Raw genomic sequence first — 25,275 nt, 5'->3', positions numbered from 1 at the left:
AAATTTTGTTCAAAGGGATGAAAATAACATATTCAACACGAAATGGCACGATCTTGATAGCAAAACAATACAATTGGGAAACAACTTGCCTTGAAAGAATCTTATTCACAAATTGCTTCAGTCATTTATAGATAATCCATCAATTTCACCAACCTTATTTTGGTGTATGAACATATCCAAATCAGGCAAAACAAACTCCTAACTTGAAACAACATGAGTGCCGATACACACAAATTCTATACACAAACGATTTGTTACAAAGAGAGGAAAAGAAACAATTTTAGATGCAAAATGGCAATATCTTGACAGCAAATCCATACAATCTAGGACTAGGACTAGTAATGAGAAATAACTTGCCTAGAACGAATCTTATTCGCAAATGGCTTTAGTCATTTATGTCCATCAATCTTCACCTACCTTATTTTGGTGCATGAATCATATCTAAATCTGGCAAAACAAATTCCTACCTTACAAGACCCCATTCCAAATTGTACCAAATATTACATAATCCCTTCTTAACCTGCCTTACTAAAAAATGAGATATAAAACTATTTATCACAATAACTAAATTGAAAATAGGCTTGAACATGAATCGACTTGAATAAACTCGACTAAGTTGGAACTGGACCAAATGATTTGTTACACGTATTGGCCGTTGATGATCTGAACAGAGTAGAACTTGTTTGCCACTTCTATTCAATCAAAATGTTAGCTACAGTATCTATTAATGTTAACTTTGCCTCAACATCAAAATTTCCATCCCCAGTCAATGGAAGGGGATAAGTCTAAAATGTAAAGAATCTACAAATGTGAGCAGGAACTAAATTGCTATAGGTATGCTGACAGCCAAAAACTATTACTCTATGCAACAAGAAACTAGAAGAATATGGCGACTTCCTGTCCATTCATTTCTAATACGTGATCACTTGCATCAGTAAGAGCACTCTGTATTTTATCAAAACCTAGGTAAGTTATGGCAATTTAAAAGTGGAAAAGGGAATTAGTTATCAAAAAACTTTACTTCTAAATGGATTTACCTGTCCAAGTTTTGTAATAAAGTTGCTGGTAAGATTTATTGACGTCAAGGCAACATCTTCATTAGCCTTCAGCGCTTGTGCAATTGCATATGCCCCAGAATCCTGTCCAGAAAATCCAGATTAAAGATGGAGAAAAATATTGTCTTTCAAAAAAAAAAAGAAAAAAAAAAAAAAAAGAAAAGAAAAGATGACAGTATGTCTATACTCTTATTTCATTAAATCCGAGATCCAGCGAAGTCAGGGCCTCATTCACCACTTTCAAGCTCTGTGCTAAACAAACCACACCCTGCAATAAAATTGTAACATAAAAATTACAGAATGAAATAATAATAAAAAAAGATATCAAGCATGGCTACAGTAGTATATCCAGGAAATTCAGAGCATATAATTTAGGAAGATACTTCATCCATCAAACCATTTGCTCGCAAGTCAAGAGTTGATATGGTGGTGTTATACTTTATCATATCACTTATGAATTCTGCACCTTTTCGTCCAATCTGCAAGATATGACAAGAGAAAATCTTAGATATATATCTCAAGGGGCATATGTTTGCAGACATTTTACATATAAAAACTTTACCTGACACCAGCCAAGTTTAAGTGTTTTAATTTTCCCATGAAATTTGAGAACGTCGGCTAAAGCTTTTGCTCCATCAGGTCCAATTGGATTATAGCCAATTTCCAACTAAGAGAAAAATAATGTTGAAATAACCAAGTGAAAAATGTAGAAGAATAAGAGATAACTGGGAGAAGAGAGGATGAGGGTGCTTTACTGTTGTAATGACATCATTATCCTTCAAGACCTCAGCAATGCAACTGATTCCTTTAGCATGTATGTTATTTCCTCCCTGAGAATTCCAAAATCCCAAAATTTTGAGATTATGATATATAGACAGTAGAAAGCAAATTATCAAACCATTGTGCTAACACAACGTGCTATTTTCTCACCAAGTCGATGGTAGTGATTGATCGATTCTGCTTAAGTGCATCAGCAATTTTTTCTGCCCCCTAGTTAGTATGTAAACATTCAAGATGATAAGATAAATCAAGCAACAATTCAGAATTAGTAAGAAGAAACAGCTTATCCACAAACAGTTAACAGGAAATATAGGAATAGTCTGACTAATAAAGCAGGGTCAGCCTCTAAACTCTTAATAACAGAGTTTATCATTATCAAATTTCCAATTATAACATGACTCGATTCAAATTTTGCTCCAAGACAGAAGTGAGGGAAGAGGAAACCAAGTAGAAAGATGAGAGAAGGAAAAGAAAAAAGAAAAAAAAAAGAAATCTTTGTCAGAAACCACCTTTTAAATCCTTACTTTTGTGACAAACCACCTTTAAAAAAATGTTGTAAAATAAGCACCCAATAAACTTGTTTGTTTAATCACCACCTACTGCCAGAAAATGGACTTTGACAGTTTTCTCCGGCGTTGTTGACCAGGTCATGTGCAAAGCCTATTCTGCTAGAAAGGAGCAAAATCTCTAATAGCATAGTATAATGAAGCAAACATCTATGACTTACATATTTATCTAATCATTCTGAACTGATGTACATATATGAAACAGAAGTTGTAGGAGAGAAAATCTTAATATAGGTTTTCCTAACAAGAATTGAATTAATACAAGCCATTTACTTCGGTAACTTCCAATATTGAGAGACAAAAGAGAGGTTTCAGTCCAACGCAGAGTGAAGTAATTGTGTAACACGTAGAATTAGGTTTGGGGTCATGGATAGAACTCTATGGCCTTATGGTTCCTATAAAAAAAAATAAAAAAATAATGATCTATCAGGGGTTGACTATATAATTAGAAGCACAACAAATGTTTGCCACCTTCATGCCTTAAAATCTATCCCTGGATAAAAGATTGAACTTTATATCACATAAGAAAATAAAAAGACATCCAAACGTAAGTAATTCCCTTTTCCATTTTCTTCTTTGAGGTATGAAACAAAACAATCACATTGCTAAAGCACCATTTTATAATAACAAACTGTCAACGAAAAATAAAAATATAAGAGACTGATAGGGGGAGGAGTTAGGCACGTAAGAATATACCTCATCCCCAATGTCGTTCATGTAAACATTCAACCACAACAAGCTCTTGGAGATCTTCACATATTCTGCTATGTGAAAAGCACCTCTAGAACCAATTTCATTGTTGCTAATATCCAGCTGTATCAATTTTCCTGTAAGTACAATCCATTAGGTTTTTCTGTTCCCGAAACCCAAAATGAAAAAACAAAAAATAAAGAAAAGAAAGAACCATGTCTCTTTTCTCCTCCGTGGAGAACAAAGGGAAAAACATGTAAATGATAATTAAACTAATAATCAAGCGCCTGAAAATTGGTGATAAAAATGAAGTTCTTAAGCTTAAGATTCCTAAAGTTTTACAGATTAAAAAGAGACAAACCTTTACGTGTAGACAAGCCTGACATCAAAGCACGAACTCCTTCATTTCCCATAGAATTTCCATGCAGGTGAAGGTCCTGATATTTATAATCTATTAGCCTTCAGATTACGTACTAGAGAATACCAAAATATCATAAAAGCATTTGCTTTTAATTAGAATAAGGTCTTAAAAAGCAAACATTTTCACAATTCATATCAATTATTACATAGGGAACTTACAACTAAAACCGAGTCAAAAGAACAACCAGGAGAAGCATTCAAGTATAATAGAAAACATACCCTTAAGGACTTATTCGCCTCTATACCTTTAGCTAGAGCAGCAACTCCCAAAGCCCCACCGTAGTTGCCACTGCACCGTTAGAGAGCGTATAAATGCAAACAATTAGTACAAAAACAAAATAGAAGGAATTTCAGGGAGGTTGGCCAGGTTACAGAGCTAGAGAATGAGAAACAGAAGAGAGCTTGCAAATTTTAATAAGAGATCTAGATAGCTTAAACTCACGTAAGGTGTAAGCTTTGGATGGTGTTGTTCTCAACTAGTGCCCCAGCAATACTTGCAAATCCCTACTTCCATTTTTGGAACACAACATAAATAGAACATATTCACAAGTCCCAGTTTGACAAAGATACAGCAGAAGTGGAATACTAAGGTCAAAAGCATACAGAATAGTCGATCATGTTGTTGTTAAGCTCAATAGTACGCAAAGTCGTATTTTTCTTCAGCATTTCTGCGATAGCTTTGGCACCCTGCATGAAAAGAGTATTTCTTTATTTTCAGTATATGAGTAAGTGGTTTAAAATCTGATAATTCTCTGGGGTACAAATTTTAAGCAAAGGGGTCTAGGAGAAGAGTGAATCATAGGCCTAAGAAGCTGAGCTCAAGTAGGCCTTTGAAACAAAACAAACAGTGCCAATTTATAATTTGAGATATAAACTGACCTCATCTTCCAAGCCAGTACTATTCAATTGCAGCTTCTCAATACCACTATTATTTGCCAATACCTCGCACAAGCACTGCAAAAGATTATTAAAAATGATAACAACATACAGAGATTCAACAGAGTGATAAAAAAAATGTAATGTGCTTAACAGATATCTAGGATACCTTGCATCCATTTGCAATGTAGTTATGTCTTATAACAACATGGTGATTCTTAAGTAGATATGGCATCATACGCACATCTACTTGTAAACAAGCAAGGAACAAAATATATTGGGAAGGGAGGAATAGCAGAAGGCAAGATCCACAATAAACAGTCTCACACAATGTCTTCATCTACTATAAGGAAGAGACATCTTCTACAGTGTTACATACTGCCTCTCTTTCCTATTGTTCTTCTTACTTTGACCAATTTTGTCTCACTAAAAGATTTATGTAGGGAGAGCAGTAAGAAACGAAGAAGTATCATATTTGCCAATCAATGCGAAAACACATAATGAGGAAAGTAAAGAAGCAAACCAGATGTAATTAAGTCAATTTATCAATACAGATTGTGAGACACACAATGACACTGATTTATCAGAATACAAAATGAGGCTCTTCAAAATCACCCTCACAAAATAGAACCTCGAGGCTCATAAGATCTGGACAATTTTAATGTTTTATTTTCGGGATCAAGAAGCTCATAAGATCTCTGTAAAATTATAGATGAGACAGATTATGCACCACTTGTCATATATCCAATTATCCATAGCTTCTACAAAAGAGTGTTTTCAGGCAGAAGACCAAGGCACATGGTTTATAGCTTCATAGATGACCATCAGAAGACATATATCCTTCAAGCTTGCTTAAGAGCAAGGTGGAAGCATAATCATATACTACTAAATATTTAAGCAGAGATGTTAGGGCTCTGATGGTTAGTGACCTAAAAAATTTGGCCAATCTTAAAGCTGGTAGATTGTAAGCACCACAACCCAGGAGCTAGCTGTATGAATTAAAAGTATTCTTAAAGTTGGTTGTTTTGTACACTACAGAGTGCTATACTATTTGTAGTTGTTACTTCTGATCCAAAGGCCTGGGGGGGTTGGAGGGCAGTTTAGCACCTCAAGGGTTTAGGAGATTCGATGAGCACTAAGGATTAGATTAGTAGCTGGTTATTGATGCATAACAGGTTGAATACAAAAGACAAATTAGATAGAACTGGAGTAAGTCATGATGATGTTTGCTTGTTATGTGGCCAACCGAGACCACCTCTCGTATTTTCTTCAACAACTCAAACTTTTAACTTTTCTGCATAGATCTGCATAGAAGCCACCTTCAAAGCCATTTTGTTTACAGTACCATGACCTTTATAGGCTGCCATCCTATAAAAGCAAACAATGATAGCACAATATCTAGGATAATGAAGCAAAAAGACAGAAGTGCAACTTCTAGATGTGGATCTTTAATTTTCATATGATTTGTACGTGAGATATATATTCAGGCTCCATACAAAATGAACTAAATTGTTATTATATACAAACATATAACATTGTTCATCTTTTGAAATTGTGGATGCTATGGTTTCAAAAGGCTAACCTTGGCTCCTTCATCTCCAATAGTATTTCCAGAGAGATTTAAAGTTTTCAAGAAGATATTTGACTGGAGAATGCCATCAAAGGCTTTCACTCCAGCTGATGTGATTCCGTTAGCAGAAAAATCTACTTCTTCAGCAACCTAAAGCAAAATGATGTTAATGTCAATCAGCAGTTAGCAAATGATGGCAAAGCAGATTTTTCAGATAATCCAAACTTCAAACCAAAAATAAATATAAGAGGAGTTCTATCAACATATGGAACAAATGGTTATAGACATACAAGAGGATATTTTAAAGAAAACGTAGCACCAGAGGCTAAATCCCTACCCCTTTGGTTGATTTCAAATTTTAGAGAGTCCACTTTAGAATGTAAATGAGCTGGCTGGTTAGATATCTCTTTTTATGAAAAAGTTTTTCTAATCTAATTGGGGCTCCATATTTGATATTCATTATTCAACAGCACCCTCTTCCTTAAAGTACTTTCATTTTCCTATATTACGTTGATTCATTTGCACCAACTTGGTCCTAGCTTCTTCCTCATTATACTCTAGTTTTGGCTTCTCATTTACCTGTTTTAGTTATAGCATTTCTCATCGACCTGTTCTTGTTGTGGTATATTTCAATTCATATGTCTTTCTATCTCCCTACTTCTAGTTTTGATCTTGTAACAGCTTCACCTTTGGCTTCCAAATGATATTTATCTTGCAAAGTGTTGTCTTATGCTGTAGTCATCATGCTTGTTTAAATTATTAATTGGAAAATATGACAGGTACTTAAATGATTAGCTCATTTCTCAATTTCGATATTTGTCAAATGCCACTTTATCATATACAATTATTTTATCTTATAGTTCTACACAATAAGTATGAGAAAATCCAAGTTCATATCCTATATTAACAAAGTTTGTTAATATAGGGGTGCTATCGTCTTTTCGCGCTGACAACCTGGGGGTAAGTTTGGAAAGAAATGAGGGACCACGCAAATATCCCAGGTTCTGCATTCTAAGATCACCCCGTTTGATGTTGACGAGGATTTTAACTTCCGTCTTCTCCAATAAAAACTACATATTATAATTTCTTCAATAAGACATTTTTATCATAAATAATCCAATTCTTTAATTATTTGATATTGTATGTGTTTCTTTTCTACTGGCCCTATTGTATGTCCTGACATAAACAATACAGTGTTACATTTTAATCAAGTTTATCTCATGAACGTCAGTAATTCAGTACATACTGACAACATTCAGAACGAAGAAATCTTTTTCTATCACATATCTAACCTGATTGTATGCCAAGCTTTCAGCAAGAAAAAACAGACCTTCATCACCAAAATTACGGCCTACAAAATATAAATGCAAATCAATTTGATGAAGTGTCCTTTAGTATTAAAACACTTGAATTTTCACACCTAGATGGCAGACAAAGACCAGCATCATAGAGACAGCTATAAAACAAGAAAGGGCTATAAAGCACAACGGTAATGATGAAGAGATGAATCATAACAGATGATTTCGAAACCACCCTAAAACAGTGATTCTATGAATACCTCAAGAGGGACATGAAGGAAGCACAGGATAATATCATGATTGAACATACCTGACATATCAACTACATTGAATGACCGAAGTTCTTTGGCAAAGTCGTCGAGCTTTAACTTTGAATCTCTCTCAATCTTCTGGCTCATATTTTTTAACAAGTTTGTCCCAGCAGCAAATGACCACTTCATCTCCGATGACGCAGGTTTATTTTCTGTTGTTGAAGCCTTATGGGGCTTTGGCAAAAGGATTTTACCAACCACCTTCCACAAAACTGTGAGCTGAAAGAACAAATTAGTGAACCCTTTTTGAAACCTCCATTAAGTTTCAGGAACAAGCTAACAATTATAAAAACTAGTGTTTTCTCATAGAGATGTTTGTCTAATGATCTAGCGTCCATTCAACAATTGTAGAGAAAATAGCATCACGTTAAATTCAAGGATATCGTATTGGTAGATGAAACTAGATGTCTAAAGGCGAGATTAATGCTAAAGTGGAGCAATGGGGACAAAAGTTAATATCTAAAGGATAAGGCTAGTTAGGATTATGAGTACACGGGTTAGGCTCATGGTAACATGAGTACACAAAATGTCACAAGTATTGCGAGGGAGCCAATCAAAGATATACAGACATCAGACCTTAAGGACTAAGGAACTCTTAAATGGATGCTTTAAGTACCTTGGAATTACTTCACAAGGAAATGGAGATAATGCTATCATTTTGGATACAAGACACCACAACACAGCATTTTTAGTAAGGTGTTGAAGCAGCAGGGTAAAAGCAACTCCAATTATTTTACGCTCTGCATTTTTTGCACAAGTCTGCTCCACATTGGGGCATATCCCAAACAATTAACTTCTAAGTAGCAAAATCAAAGTGTGCATTTGTCCCAAGGGAGGGATTGCATAACCACCTAGCCTCCCCAAGTGGAACTTTGGCAGATCCAATCCACCTTAACTACCTCACGAAACCATAATAGCCTAAATTTCCATTGAACCCTACCTCCCTCTTACATCAGCTAAACCAAGTACACAACCCTCCAACGCAATTTGCAGCATTTTTGGATCCATAAGTTACAACTGTAGTCATATTGGACAGCCTTTAATCACATTCATAAGTTCACTAAATCCCAAAGACGGAACACAATTGCCTCAAATATCTGACAAACATAAATTTTATAAGCATCCTATTTGTATATCCATACCAATTTCTCCTACCAAAATCAGACCTATGATTAACTATTGCTTAAAATAATTTCACTACCCAAATGACCCAAAATATATGATCTTATCCTTCAAATCATGAAAATAATCAAAATTCGGGTTTCCAAGTTACAAGAACCTAACTTTTCAAAATACAATCACCCCAAACACTTGTAAGTTATAACTTACTTGAATTTCATAAGTAGTGCTCAATCAATCAATAGAAACAGAATTAGAGTTAGCATAATTTACACATTGAACTTATATCATTTAACTTAATTACATACCATTAATCAAACCGAATCCAAGACCTAGGATCGAATCCCGTCTACATTTATACCCTATGCAGCTCTCTCAACACACAATTAACATTAAAAAAATAATAATTAAACAATCTACATTCTACTAAAAAAAAAACCTTAAAACAAACAAACAAATGAAATACGAAAAAGAAGAACAGTTAAATTACCGAAGGAAACAGCGATGAAAATAGCAGGAGGAACAATTGCAGAAGCAAACTCCTTAAATTGGGCATTTGATGCCGGATTTTGCGCCTGAGATTCCCTATAAACTACTCTACGACTACGAGAAGAACCACCGCTTCCGGCGGCGGATTTTACGGCGGAGAATTTGAGCTTCAAACATCGTCTTCGACCACCAATTGTGGTCGGAAAAAGCAACCCCCGACGAAGAGGGTGGTGGTTCTGGGGTTGGAAAGGGAGTTGCGTTGAGGAGAGAGAAAGTGTGGAGGAAGGAGAAGGTGTGGACGCCATTAATGGAGCTTCAATTTGGGGAATTTGATGGTTTTTTGGGGTTAATTGAGCATTTGATGATGAATGAAGAAGAAGTGATACTGGTGTTAATTTCTGGGTAGTATGAAAGTTGAAGTTGCAGAAAAGAAGATATAGTGCCGCTTCTCGAAGTAGTGAGGACTGAGGAGAGTGGGAGAGTTGCCAAAATGGTTAGGAATTTTGGGCTGAGATTATGAATGGCCCCCAGCCTCCTTGTGATATGGGCCTTCTCTACTTTTATCTTTTTTCTTCTGCTATTGGATCAGGGTCATTTCACTTTCTCTCGCTTATCTGATCTGAAATTATTTTTCTTTTGCTTTGGCTAAACTAAATCTTGTTTGAGTATGTACACTGGGTCTGTTTTGATAAACTGAACTAAGCTAAACTGAATTGTTTATGAAAGGATGAACTAAACTGATTGGAGTTGAAATGAACTGAAATTGAATTGAAGAGAACAAGCCCTAAATTATAAGGAAAAAATAAATCAAGTGGGGTCTTGTTAGACCTGTAATAAGGTCTCCTAAAACCGGGAAGGAAGCTCTAACCATTTGAGTTATCCCTCACTTTCTCCAATTTGAATTCGTATAATAGATTTTCAATTTTTTTTTTAAAGGAAAATTTCACATTTGCTACCAGGGAAAGCACCCTATTTCACATTTGCTACCCCTTTAATTTTTTATTTTATACTACTACCACACAAACACACTAAAACGGATTCCGTTAAGTTTATTAAAAAAATAATAAAAAAATTTAAAAAAATTTAAAAAAATTTTAAAAAAAAATTAAAAAAAAAACAAAAAAAAAAACCAGCCAACCAAAAACCCTTGCCCTCCCCGTCAGCCACCCTCCCCCCTCCCCCTGCCGACGGCCAACGCCCAAAGAGGCGGCGGCCGGCATTGGAATCGAACCCCTCCCCTTCCCCACCCAAAACCGACAACCCTAAACCCTATTTCCCTGCCCGAAACCACCCTAAACGAGTTTTAGGGTTTCGCTTAGGGTGGTTTTGGGTGGCAGGGATTTGCGATTTGTGGCTGATAAAGCAACGCCGACGCGGCCGGAAAAGGGAACGGGCGAAGAGGCTGGGGCTGGGATCGGGTTTTCGAGGGGAGGGGCCCGCGGAGAGGGGCTGGGATCGAGGGGGTTTTCGAGGGGAGAGAGGCTGGGATCGAGGGGGTTTTCTAGGGGAGAGAGGGGGCTGAGATGGGGTTTTCGAGGGGGCTGGGAACGCAACGCTGGCGCCGACAGGGTGGGTGGTTGGAGTCGCGGGGTCGGGGCTGCTGCGAGAACGGGGAAAGGGAAGGGGGGTTCGTTGTGGTGGCTGGTCGGCGGCAAGAAAGGGTTCGCTGGTGGCTGGTTTGGTCGGAGTCACGGGAAGGGAGTCACGGATGGTTGGCTGGACGGTGAGTGGTGGTTGCGGTGACAACTGGTGGAGTGTGGGTGAGAAGAAGTGGTGGGTGGGAAGGAGTGGTGGCTGGACGGTGGTTGGGTGGTGGCAACGGAAATAGTAACGGTATCTGTCAAGTGGTAGTGATTTTTAAAAAACTCTGATTTAGGTGGTAGTAATATAAAATAAAAAATTAAAGGGGTAGCAAATGTAAAAACGGGTGCTTTCCCTGGTAGCAAATGTGAAATTTTCCTTTTTTTAATCTGATCTGATTTTTTTTTTTTTCCAAATCTTATCCGATTGTCTGACTAAAAATTGACCTTATATGTATGCTAATTTATAAGAAAAAAATATATCAAGTGGGGTTGTGTTAGATTCATAATAATGTGTATTTTATAATTGCACATCAAACAATAAAGCATCTTAGAATTAATTTTTCTAATTTAATCTTATTTTTTCTGAACTGATCTGAAAAAGTGAAATTAAGGTGAACCAAACATTACATTGCCTAGTTGAAAAATATCTCCTAAGGCTAGGAACTAGACAAATAAAGCTCATATACTTGTAGTTGTTAAAGTTAAAATTTAATCAAATTGTGAAGTCAACCTCAACCTTCACTATTTATCCAGTTCAGCAACAAAAAAGTATGATCACATTATGCTTTGATTCAATAAATTTATTCAGTATTGAAAATGATGCATGATTTAGGTTGTTCATTATGTGATACGGCTAGCTGCTGGCATGTACAATAGTCAAAGTTGATAAAAAATAAAAGTCAAGTATGTCAATTATTTCAATAGAGAACTTCTTATGTGCTAATGTGCATATGCTAAAATGTTGCATTCAATTTGTCAATATGTTTAAAAAAATATTCTTGTATGAATGTATGTATATGTACATCTCAATATTATCCTTAATCTCTTAAAAGAAAAAAAAATAAATAAAATAAATAAATAAAAAATTAAAAAATTAATAAAAAATTAATTAAAAAAAAAAATTCACCCTTAATGAATACTATTCAATTTGGACATTCAATGTTATTTTCTTTGATGATCATTTATGGCAATGTATGCATGAGTTGTTTAGAAATTAAGGAAGTACGTATAAAATTCGAGTCACTTTATTATTTTCATATTGATACTTATATTTTTACCAATTACACCAATAAACTATTAAGTCATTAAAAGTGGGCTTCATTTTCATGAAGGAAAAATCCATAAAATAATGCAGAAAACATCAAATTTATAAACATGAAATGAAAAAGTCGTCAAGACTCAAAGCCATACAGTCAGTTATTTTGACAAAATCAAAGTACCCTTTAATTTATTAATTAAATTGTTAACTCTTTCGTAATGACAGAATATATTAACAAGAGTACGGACGTAGTTATGTTGCTTATGTACATAAATTAAAGTCAGAGTGACGCGATATTCGTGCTGCTCTATACAATTGATAACTAGTACAATTGTTAGTTCACATTGTTCAATTGCATGCATAACGAAAATCAATTCAAAAATAGTGTCTATGACAAATTAATTAAAGCTTGAAAAAATGGAACATGACATAATTTTGATCATATAATATAACCAGCCATTGAATGGCTTAGCTTCTATATAAATCTCAGCTACATTTCATCTAAGCACATAACAATATAAGCCGCGCATTGCATAAATATTACACAAATACGAGCCGAGTATTATTATAAATATTTTGGTCATGGCTAGGTCTCAAATCAAAGTGGCTGTGTTTGCTGCCTGTATAATTGCCATGGTGGTGATCGTGTCAGCTCACGAAGGTCATGATCATGCTGATGGCCCAATGCCAATGATGAAGCATGGTGGACCTGGTGGTGATACACCAAATGGCCGTGATGACATGGGCGGTTCGAGCTCACTTGCACCCTTTTCTGCTTTGATGGTTGGACTTGTGGCGTTTGTTTTCTCCGTTGCAAGGATTTGAATAATCATATATACAGGATCTTTGTTTGTTACGTATACACTTGATGAGCTTGATCGACTCATGTTGGTTTCGTGTTTAATGGTTAATACTAGAATTTGATTTCGCAAACTGTTATTGTGGTACGTACGTAACTTTGTTACAGCTATTATTTTACGTGTAATTTATCGATTTTTATGCATTTTTGAGTTTTTATCTGTGTTGATTTCATGTACATACCAGACCTATTTATTTACTCTCTTTAAAACAGCTAATTTAACTGATGCTTTTTTATTTTTATTTTTGGGGTACTAAGGTGTATCGTTAATTAGTTAGTCTAGCTATAGACTCCGCTCAGTCAATAAGTTACACAATAATTATCTATATATATATATACTTCGAGGCAAGCAAATTAATTAATTGCAGAGTATTTTATATTTTCGCAATGGCGGTTCTAGAAAATTTTTGTTATTTGGAATCATTCGACATATGGGTGTACAATATGCACACATGTTAACTTAATCTATAATTTAAAAAAAATACTATATTGCAACTAATTAATTATATGGGTGTATACATGCATGTTAATTAAAAAAGAAAAAAAAACTTCAAAAATTATACAAAGTACAAGCAATTAAATTTTCAAGAGTAAATATGTACATAATCATCTTCATTAACTGCAAGTAATTAAATTCTCAAATATAAATTCATAATCATCAGTAATATTAGCATCAGAGGTAAATTAGTCAAGTAAAAAGCCAAAAAAAATGAAAAAGAATAGGAAAATGGATGCTGAGCATCAAACTTGCGTCACGACCCACGGTGTAAAAAGTTAGGCTTATAACCGCCGGGCTGTTGAACGTAATACTGTCTAAGTAGCAAATTATACTCCCTCCGTCCCTAAATTACATTCCTCTTTGGAAATTTACACGGGAATTAAGGAGGGAAGAATAAGACAAATAACAATAATTAGATTATGCAATGGGAAGTACAAAGATAGATTAATTATTACTCATGACAAGTCATCAATCCTTTGCAAAAAAAAAAGGACCAATCACATGCTCCTAATTAAAAAGTTTTAACCAATCATATTCATTGTAATTTGGCACAAGGATTATGAGTGAGATTAGGTAAGGATGAGTGAGAAAGCATTAAATATAAAACAGAAAAAGAGAATTGATTTATTAAAAAAAACTTACCAAAAATAGAAAGAAGGAATGTAATTTTGGAATACCAAAAATAGAAAGGAGGAATGTAATTTAGGGACGGAAGGAGTATTAGTTTTAACCAATTTTTGAAATAAAAAAAACTAATCAGATTTTTTCCAGATCTAGCATGAGGCCACTGAACCCATACTCGAATCGCCACTGTATTTTCAAACATTTTCATATATGAAAACGAATTTTAACAATGGATCCGATCGGTAGACTAATAAATAGTTATCTAACTGTTTAGCTCATTCATCCGTTAATAGTTACTCCCTCCGTTTTTTTTATTTGCACCACTTTTCATTTATGGTTGTTTTTTTATTTGCATCATTTCTATGTATAGTAATCCCTCCGTTTTTAAATACTTGCTCCATTTCTCTTGGGTACGTTTGCCGATGCTAATCTCTGATCAATAATATCTTTACTTATCAATAAGTATAAATTCTAACAATTGAAAATCAATAATCTATTCATTGATACGATTCCAACAAGTACCTATAAGACTATATTTTTTCCTATACATAAATCACAAATATTAGTTGAAGTAAGATAAATGAATAGTGCAAGAAATAGAAATGGAGCAAGTATTTAAAAACGGAGGGAGTAACTTTTAAGTATATTTTATTATTTTTCTCTCTTACTTTAAATCCCACTCAAATTATTTTATCATTTCTTTGTCATGGTCCCTATTCCCTACTACTCTTTTTTTAATGGAAAGGGGAGCTTAAATTAATTAATGATGAAGATCAAAGTTTACAAAATTAGGATCCCTAAGCTTACTAGCCGATGGACCCTGATGCCTACCATGGCTGTTAATCATCCCTCCCTTCAGCCCATTACTACAATTAATCATAGCTACAATACTAGACAAAGCAATAATGAAGTCCATTACATGATTATCCATCAGATACGAGCTCAAATACCAAAAGCAGGTCTTAAAAAAACTAGGTACTTCCTGCCAATTCATCTTCATAAACATCCTTTGCACACTCCGGAGCCTCAGTGAAGAACTTCGCCCCACTAGTAGTTCCCATAGCCATGGCAATATTAGCAGATTCCATAGCCAGATTATGGGCCACCCTGTTAGCTTCCCTTGGGACATAATTAAATGAGAACGAGCATCCCTTGCTGAGCAGCGCTTGCATATCCAACAAAATCACCGCAAGCTCATGAGTTCCATACTTAGCCACATTCTCGATAGTTCCTTTTAGTGACAAAGCATCCGTCTCGATGATTACTTCCTTGAGTTGAGCATCAACCGCTAACTGCATTATTCCTCCACGAATTGCCATCAACTCGATTTGAGCTGAGTTATTGCCATCCACATTCCATGCTTTCCCGAAGAACCAGGAACCATCAGCTAGCCTAGCAACTGCCCCTGCTCCAGCAATATGCCCGTTCTTACGCCAAGCCCCATCCGTGTTTATCTTGATGCAATCTCCCTGGGGTCTTTGCCACCTTGTCTCACGAATAAGAGCTGCTGGGATTCTCCCCTTTCCCTGAAAAATGTTAAGAGTAGCATCCAAGTCCAATTTGTACTTAATAAACAAAGTAATAGGGTGGTAAATGGCTAACTGGAAAACTGCATAATTACGGGCTTTCCACAAGTGCCACAAAGCAACAGCGAAGGCCATTCTCCAAGTAGTACTCATGTTCAAGTTGTAATTCATCCATCCTTCCCAATTAATATTAAAAAAAGTGTAGTAATTAAAATCCTTGTCCATTTTATTCAACGCAAAGATCCTAGACCATAACGTCCTAGAATTGATACAATCTCTAAACAAGTGCAAATGGCTCTCTTTATCAAGACTACACCTAGTACACATTGAGTCCAAATTGTCTATTCTCTCAGCTAAAATAGTAGCCGTAGGTAGAATTTGATGGCTAATATTCCACCCCAACATTTTATACTTGAAGGGCAAGGTAAGATGTCAAAGTTTCTTCCAATTAATAGAGGGAAAAGTAGGATGGGTAACAAAATTGGAAGCCAAATTGTAAGCACTTTTAATAGAAAATTGACCATTAGGCTCAATTCCCCAACAAAGGGAATCCTCCACCGAAGCAACTAAAGGGAGGGGAATATTTTCTATTAACTTACAAAGAGACTCGGGAATGATGTGTTTTATTTTGTTAGTGTTCCATTTTCCATTGTCTATAATATGATTTACCCCCCAATGTGCCATGGAGTTAGGGATGGGTTTGTCTATGACTAAATAAATGGGCTTATCTCCCACCCAATTATGAAACCAAAGACATATGTCTTTCCCATTCCCAACTCTATAAGAGATACCTTTCATAAGCAATTCCTTACCTTTAAGAATATCCCTCCAAAGAGGGGAGTCTTTGCTAGTGGGAATGCAATTGAGAAAGGTAGATCTCTTAAAGTACCTAGCACGAAGAATCCTAACCCAAAGCTTATCCGGGTCATTCATAATTCTCCATCCTAATTTTGCCATAAACGCTAGGTTCCAATTTCTAAGGTTACGCATACCAAGACCCCCTAGACCTAGAGGAAGGCAAACCTTCTCCCAACTAGTTCTAGGAAGATAATGAGTTTTGTCCACCTTATTCCAAAGAAAACGTCTACAACATTTCTCTAACTCATCAATAATAGCATTAGGGAGCAAGGTAGTTTGCATAGTATAGAGCGGGTAAGAATTAAGCACTGATTTAATTAGAGTGCATCTCCCGGCCATATTAAGAAGCTTAGCTTGCCATCCCCTAATCCTATTTTTAGTTTTATTTAGGAGATCAACATAATCCGAAATTCTTAGTCTATTTGGGCTAATATTAACACCTAAATATTTTCCAAAAGAAGGAGCACCCTTAATATTAGCAACACTAAGGATAGTCCTTTTAAGGGAAAGACACATTTTGGGAGGAAAGATCACTTTAGATTTATTAGGACTAATGAAAAGACCCGATTTAGAACCAAAATCAAGAAGAACCTCCTTAATAGCATTAACATTACTTACCGAGGCTTTTGCAAAAAGGAACACATCATCCGCATAAAAAAGATGAGAAATACTAACATCCCGGTCAATCTTAATAGGCTCCCAAGATCCCTCCCCCACCTTTTGTTCAATTAAAAGAGACAATCTTTCAAGACAAAGAACAAAAATATATGAAGAAAGAGGATCCCCTTGTCTAATCCCCCTAGAAGGAGTAAAACCCTTCGTTATTTCCCCATTCCAAAGAATAAAGATGGACGGAGTAGTAATGCAACTTAGGATGAGATTAACAAGAGACATTGGGAAATTTAACCCAATTAAAGTTTCTTTTATGAAGCCCCATTCTAAGCTATCATAGGCTTTAGAAATATCGATTTTGAAAGCCATAAGGTGCCTTTTGCTCGCTTTTTTTAAAAAGTGAGCAACTTCCTTAATGACTAAAATATTTTCATCGATAGATCTTCCTTCTATGAAACTAGATTGGATCGGGTTAATTAACTCTCCCAATAAAGGTTTGATTCTATTTGAAATGATTTTAGTGATGATTTTGTAAATCGAATTACATAATCCAATGGGTCTAAAATCACTCATAGTTTCAGGTTGGTCAATTTTAGGGATAAGACGAATAAAAGATTCATTTACATAATCTGGAATTTTACCCTCCCTAAAACAACTAGACACAAGATCAAAAATAGATCCCCATACAACATCCCAATATTTTTGGAAGAATCTTGGTTGAATGCCATCAGGACCCGGACTTTTCATTGGAGCCATAGAAAAAAGAGCATTTTTTACCTCCATAACACTAATCTCACTCGACAGCAGCATATCATCATCATTATTAACAACCTCCTTAGGCACGAAATTCACTAGTCTAGGTTGACTCATCTGTTTGGACTCAAAATTTTTTTTGAAGTAATTAACACACATTAACTTGAGCTCCCCTTGATCACTAATCCAGCAACCCCTTTCATTTTTTAGGCTCAAAATCTTACCCCTACTGTTCTTAACTTTGGCCAAAATATGAAAATATTTAGTATTCCAGTCCCCAAATTTTCTCCAATCCACCCCCGCCCTTTGCGCCCATTTAACACGTTCCAGTTTAAGCGTGATATTAAGCTGATTTAAGAGGGTTTTTTCAAGATTAATAAGGAAGGACGAATACTTTACACTGAGTAATTTTTGGATGCCTAAAATTCTAGCAATGAGCCGATTTTTATTAAGAGTATTAGCATTGAACACGAACTTATTCCACTCCCTTACTTCAGTAGTAAAATTAAGTTTAGATTCATAAAAATTGCTACCCTTATCCCACGAATTTTTGAAAAATTCTCCAAAGCTAGGGTTTTCAATCCAAGCTTCTTTGCATCTAAAAGGATAGTTACCAGAATATGACATGCAACAAGTATCAACCATTATAGGACAATGATCAGAGTATGTTCTAGCCAAGTGAAATACCTGTGTTTGAGGGTAAACCTTCAGCCATTCAGCGTTCGTAAGAGCCCTATCGAGCCTTTCCCTAATTAGTTCCGTTCCTTCCCTTCCATTGTTCCAAGTAAACGCGGGACCACTATACTTCATATCAATAAGCCCTTCCCCATCAATCATCTCCTTAAATGCCCTACCTTGCGAGTTAGACACTGGTCTACCTCCCAATTTTTCTGATTGATGCACCACCTCGTTCATATCCCCCATCATTAGCCACGGGGTATTAGAAGGAGGTGGGTTATCTCCCAATTTCTGCCACAGCTCCTTCTTTTCCCTAAGAATCAAAGGAGCATGCACTCCGGTTATAAGGACTTTGGGATCAGTAGGTGATAATTTGAACAAGGCATGGATTATGTGCGGCTTATCCGCAACCCAATCCATAAGAATGGCTGGCTTCCTCCAGAAAAGCCAAATGCCGCCTCTAAGCCCTTGTGGAGGGATAGTCTTTACCTCCTCGAAACCAAGTCTTGTACACAATCTTTGTGCAATTTCATTAGTCGATTTTGTTTCTAATAAAAACAAAATTTCTGGTTTATGCATGCTCACCACCTCGATAGCATGAGGAGCGAAATCTTTGCTTGTAGCACCTCTAACATTCCATAATACTGCTTTCATGGACACGTATGGAAGAGGGTAGTCGGGAAAAATCCCTTTGTTTGCTCAATGTAATTGTTCCTGGTTGGGAACAACCTCCCCCAATCCTGCCATTGCTCTAGTCTCCCCATCGCCCAGATGTCTTCCATTGACAGAGGAGACCCTATCATTTGGATCTCCTGAATTAAATTCCTTGTCGATGCATATAGGATATCCATCTCGATACCCACTACATCCTTCTTCGTTTCCATTACTGTCAAGAGGTTCTTGTGCTCCATTAAATTCAAAATATGGCTTGTCAATTGGAGTGGTAGGATTGGTGAATTTTTTGGTGGAATTTCTGTAGGGATGAATAGATTTTCGTGATCGGGATGAACGGGTGGGGGCAAATGATTCATCATTATTCGAATACCCGCTTTGATTATGTTCAATTTTTCCGTGGGTGGTGGGATTAATTTCATCAATGGCCATATGTGTGGAGTCTAGAATGTTGGGAATAGGTGATGAGTTGGTGATGAAATTGAGCCCCGGGATAGAATGGATGGGGTTCGGCTCTTGGTCGATAAATATGGCGGTGGTGGTAGTATCGTTGGTGCTATTGGTGGTGATAATAGGCTGTGTTGAGAGGGGTGGTACGGTGATAGGCAAGTTGTGTGTGGGTTCTGGGTTTGGTTCATCTAGATGGTTGGACGGTTTGGTGGAATTGGAATCGATTCTTGACAATTCGACGCAGCTGAAGCTCTGAGTTTCTCCGGTTAATTTCGACGTTTTCAGGAATAATTTCAGGGGAAGGGCTAGAAACAGAGATGGAATTAACAGCAGGGGCAGTCGTATTTGATATACTCGAATTTGAAATCGGGTTGGTGGTTGAAGACGAAACGCCATTGGTGCGTTCAATGGGTTTTTGTCTTGGGACAGTACCACCATTAATGTTGGCTGGTTTCCACGCTAATGTTTTTTCTGGGGAAAAATCTTGCTGAGTGTGATTTCCTTTTTTTTTTTTTTCTAATTCCCTATGTTCAAGCTCCTGATTTTTTAATTCACCCTCCTCTTGATCCTCGAGCAAAACATCCCACTGTATTTTTTTATTCTTAATTTGGCGGCTACTAGCATCCTTAGGGTACCTACCTTTGTTTTTATCCGTTGCAAATCTTTCCTTTGGATTTTTCTTTTCCCCCTCTACTTTTCCTTCCCTCCTATTACCATCATCTTTTTTTGTAATATCTCTTTTTGGTTGCCGCCAAAACCCAAGGCCCATACACCTCTACATCCTCTCTCTGCAAACCTATATCTCCTTCCTTTTCTTTTTGCAGAATAGCAGTAGACGGCATAGTCTTGTTGTGCTCCGAGCAATCCTTCATTAAAATATCCTTCTCCCTTCTTCCTTCCAACATAGGTGTGCAATTAGCTTGTACCTTGTTTTTCTCCTTTTATTGATTTTGATTCTCCTTTCGCAATCCGCATTGCTCCTTCGAATGACCTATTCTTCCACACTCAAAACAGAGGCTATGAATTTTTTCGAACTCAATTTTTTGCCAAGCCTTGCCTACCCATACTCTTGTGACCAAAGGCTGCTCCATGTCAATTTCGACACACACTCTTGCATATCGGCATCGACTTATTTTATCTGTTGAATAATCTACTCTAATTGGTTTACCCACGACCTCTGCAATATTGTACAAAGCTTCTTTCTCGTAATATTCCACCGGTAGCTCTGGGAATCTAATCCAAACTGAAATATTTTTGAAACTTTCTGATGAGGGTCTAAAATTTGGTTTCCATCTTGCCATCATTAAATAATGATCTAGAATGAACCAGGGGACTCCAAAGAGAGTTTTTTCCAGATCATCTTGCAAGGAGAAACGAAAGAGATAAACTCCATTCTCCATCTCAATTACTTCAACACCACCCTTCGGATTCCACATTCTTTGAATTCTCTGGCTAATGAACTCTGCTCTGATTTTAATTCCCAGACACTTCCCTATTAGTGTCATATTCCAAGGTTTTCTTAACTCCTTTAACTTTGCTTTGTCAAACCTTACAGCATGAGAATGAATTGTGGTATCATCCTCTTCATCCTCCCACTCTTGTGATGCAACTACAATTTTCCTCGCCTCATTGAACCATGCGAAGAGCTTGTTACTGCCTCCCTAAATGATCCCAGCTGCCTCCTCGAAGGACTATGGACTGATCTATTACCAACAGTGGGATTCACTGCTGTCTCTGCTGTCATAATGGTGTTTCCAGCCCCCACTTGATCTTGATCCTGCACTACTACCATTTCCTGATTAGAGCTGACTTCCGTTGTTGCTGATTCAACCCCTTCATGATCCAATCTTATGACTGACCTACTGACTAAGTCTAGCTCCTGAGTTGATTGAACTTCATTTCCCGACGAAAATTCCACCTCCATACCTAAACTAACTAAAGGAACAGAACGGAACTAACTAGCTAAAAGACACTAAAGAGAACTCACAGACACTTGAATGGCATTCGAAGAATACCCTTGCTTGCTCTTCTCAAGAAAGCAGCTCCCGGAGCTCCACACACAAGAGTGTAGGAGAAAACCTCCAGTGACTAGAATTCTAGAGAGTGAAAGCTTTTTTTTTTATAATTGAAAAGTTATTTTTATTCCCTACTACTCTCTCTCACATACTTTCACTTTCATGTCTCCACATTCCTTTTACCATAATAACTTATTCACCCACTCACAATATTATAATTACTCTTCTAAAACTCCGTGCAATCCCAAATTATGCAAATAAAAAAAACGGAGGGAGTATTACATTATCTTTTTATTTGTAGATTATATATTTTATTGACTGAGATATATACTTTGTCAAATTATAAATTTATTTAAGCAAATGGCATGGGTGTACAAATAGTACAATAACTATTGTGCAACAATTGTAAGACGATAATAATTAAAAGTTATCCCAATATAAGTTAAAATTAACTCTTTTTTTTAGGGAAGTTAAAATTAACTTAATATACATAAAAGTTACTTATGTTTTTTTTTTTTTTTTTTTTTTTTTTTGAAAGAAAAAAAGTTACTTATGTTTTATTTACAAAGTTGGATGATATTCAATGGCTACAATAAACCTGTAGCTATTGTAATTAGTTTTTAGGGCCTGTTCTCATTGACTGAACTCAGCTGAACTGAACTGAACTTAGCTGAATTGAACTAAACTGAACTAAACTGAACTGAACTCAGCTGAACTGAACTGAACTGAACTGAAATGAATATTTTATAAGAGAAGGAAATTAGGAGCTGAACTGAATTGAGCTGAGCTGAACTGAACTGAACTGAACTGAACTCAGCTGAACTAAACTGAAGTGAACTGAATTTCCGCAATGTTTAAGATGCACCATGGTGCACCTAGAAATAGGTGCACCACGCCTACACTTTTGAACATTTAGTATAAAAATCTGAACAATTGCAAATTTTGAACATGTAGTAAAAACATCTGAACATCGCAAATTTTGAACATTTAGTTAAATATTTTGAACAATTGCAATAAATCACGCCTAGACTTTTGAACATTTAGTATAAAAATCTGAACAATTGCAAATTTTGAACATGTAGTAAAAACATCTGAACATCGCAAATTTTGAACATTTAGCTAAAAATTTTGAACAATTGCAATAAATCACGCCTAGACTTTTGAACATTTAGTAAAAAAATCTGAACAATCGTGAATTTTGAACATTTAGTAAAAAAATCTGAACATCGCAACTTTTGAACATTTAGAACAAAAATCTGAACAATCGCAATGCACCACGCCTATATTTTTGAACATTTAATTATAAAATATGAACAATAACAAAATTTGAACATTTAGTAAAAACATCTGAACAATCGCAAATTTTGAATTATTACAAGTCAAACAAATTATGAAAGAAGTTTGTCTGACTCGTAATAATTTAATAATTTTGTAATATAATCTGAACATTAGCTATATACAAAATGAACATTTCTTTATAAAATATGAACATAAAAATTGCATGTTTATGTTCAGTTTTTGTGACGTGTTCATATTTTTTTACTAAATGTTCATTTTTTGTAAAATGTTCAATTTTTTTTATTAAATGTTCAAAAGTATAGACATGGTGCACCTAGAACTAGGTGCACCATAGTGCACATAATACTAATTGCTGAATTTCAACGTAAGAGAACAGGCCCTTAATCTTGACCCTATATTTTTAATAATCAATCTTGTTTATTCATCCAATTGACTTTAATTTTTAATAAGAAAAAAATACAGTTTTCTTGATTATGATTTAAAAAAACTGTTTTTCAGTTTCTAAAACAAAATACTGCACTTTGCCATTGATTGACGCATATATTTGCAATTTACAAGTTTAAAAGCTTCTCCCATCTCCATTAAAAACCAACATTTGATTATAGTTTATTAACAATAGACCTATAAACTAGTACTCTACGACATTATATATTACTGGGTCCATGATTTTTCATCAGTTTATCAAATGAATGAATCATCATCTTCCATTAAAGAAGAAAAAGGGAGCAAAATAGAAGAAGATCGAATAAGAAGATAAAAGTTGTGAGATTTGTCTCTAATTTTTAAGAAACCAATCCTTTGACATTAAAGATTAAGAAAAAATTGAAAAGAAGATAAATCATAAGTTTCATCAATTCATCCTTCGACCAAAATTTCTAGTATTATAAATTTTGTTTTTTTTTTGTTTTTTTTTTGTTAATAAAGTGTATTTTAAAGTCAACTAAATGGATGAATATGATATGTTTTATAAAATGGAGGGTTGAGATTCACTCAGTTACAATGGCCACAATTTTATTGTAGCCATTTGAAAATTGTCCTACAAAGTTACTCTTTTAATTTGACGAAAAAGATACTCTTTGTAGAGTGTAAAAATCAAATTTATGAATGCGGGGTATATATATTTATATTATTATATTCTTGTTATGTAATACTTATTACATGACTTATTTACATTAAAAACATTATTAGTTTTATAGTTTATTAAATTACCCTAAAGAAGGTTAAAATTACTCTAAATGGACTAAAAGTCTGACATCGAAATAAATGACATTTAAATTAAAAATAAAACCATCTTTTCAACAAAGCTATGTTGTGTCTATTATTACCCATCGTATATTCTTCAAACCCTATTTCATATCATGTAATTTACAGGATTCTGTGGTGAGAGAACTATCAATTTAATGTACATGTGAAATTTTTTTCGTCAGATTCATCTAATTGATATCGAAGGATTTTTTTGGACCATGCATAAGAATTTACAAGAAGAAATTAAAGGGAAAGGGTCAAAAATAGCCAAAGCACTAATTTTTAAGACCCCTTGAGAAAATCAGAAAATAAACAAGGGAGAAAGAGAAGGGGTGACTAGCTGTTTTTTGCTGTGACTTTTTTTTTTTTTTTTTTTTTATTATTTTATTTTTATTTTTTAAATCTACAAGTATTTATTTATTTATTTATTTATTAAACCTCTCCAAAACTCAGCCGGAAGCCGGCCAGCAATTGTCAAAATCAAATGCACGTATCTAACAATTATTTGTCATTATCTATCCAGCTCATATCTACAAGCAGACCATCATACTTAATGCATAATACTCGTACGAAGTATAATTAATAATTTTTTATACTAATAAAAATTTCCTTTCAAATTGATACGTTAATTAGAAATACACATTGACACAAGATTCATATACAACTAATACAAATGGGGTTGGAGTTTTGAAGATTCATATACATTATTCACTTTTGCATTGACTTTCATTTGTTATACTAGTATATAATTTAAGCTCTTCAAACTACAGTCAAAATAATTGGATTTATAACATCTGCCTCAATACATATTTTTGCTACAATATCATATTTCTATATATTTTTTTTAATAAATAAACAATCGTCAAACTCATGCATAAACATACGTGTAATGTGTTCAATAAATATAAGAGCAATTACATAAAAGAAAAAGAAGTAATTACGCATTCAATAAATATATAGCAATTACTTAAAAGAAAAAGAACAAAGTGTAAAAAATGAAATTGAGTCATGATTACCAAGTACTTCATACAAAGTTTCTGTCTATCCAATACAATTGACTAGTACGAATGTACAACTATTAGTACAATTGTACAACCACGCATTATCGCACCTAATAAGGAGGAAATTTTCAGAATTGGTATAAAAAAAATGCAGGATTGAATAATTTAC

General features: G+C 35.1%; 2 protein-coding genes across 3 annotated transcripts; both read right to left on the bottom strand.

Annotated features, from left to right (window-relative positions):
• Positions 1 to 257: 257 nt before the first annotated feature.
• On the bottom strand, positions 258 to 9,656 carry LOC145601189 (uncharacterized). Of its 2 annotated transcripts, none has more exons than XM_081657143.1 (17): positions 9,176 to 9,381; positions 7,566 to 7,785; positions 7,250 to 7,308; positions 5,970 to 6,107; positions 4,391 to 4,465; positions 4,115 to 4,198; positions 3,954 to 4,015; positions 3,731 to 3,800; positions 3,453 to 3,528; positions 3,098 to 3,228; positions 1,986 to 2,045; positions 1,811 to 1,885; positions 1,618 to 1,722; positions 1,439 to 1,534; positions 1,243 to 1,323; positions 1,038 to 1,139; positions 258 to 945 (listed from the first exon to the last, which is right to left on the bottom strand). In XM_081657143.1, exons 1-17 carry the CDS (start codon positions 9,239 to 9,241, stop codon positions 877 to 879), a joined length of 1,569 nt encoding a protein of 522 aa, XP_081513269.1. In that variant the 5' UTR covers positions 9,242 to 9,381; the 3' UTR covers positions 258 to 876. The 2 variants fall into 2 exon arrangements, with proteins under 2 accessions (XP_081513269.1, XP_081513268.1); XM_081657142.1 differs by having other exon boundaries at positions 262 to 945; positions 7,566 to 7,778; positions 9,176 to 9,656.
• A 10,831-nt stretch (positions 9,657 to 20,487) lies between these two features.
• On the bottom strand, positions 20,488 to 21,470 carry LOC145600710 (uncharacterized). Its single transcript, XM_081656586.1, has 2 exons — positions 21,257 to 21,470; positions 20,488 to 21,155 (listed from the first exon to the last, which is right to left on the bottom strand). Exons 1-2 carry the CDS (start codon positions 21,468 to 21,470, stop codon positions 20,488 to 20,490), a joined length of 882 nt encoding a protein of 293 aa, XP_081512712.1.
• Positions 21,471 to 25,275: the final 3,805 nt, after the last annotated feature.

This window comes from Chenopodium album, chromosome 21 (genome assembly GCF_948465745.1).
Source record: "Chenopodium album chromosome 21, dcCheAlbu1.1, whole genome shotgun sequence".
Lineage (NCBI taxonomy): Eukaryota > Viridiplantae > Streptophyta > Magnoliopsida > Caryophyllales > Amaranthaceae > Chenopodium > Chenopodium album.
This window is presented reverse-complemented; position numbering and strand designations above follow the sequence as displayed.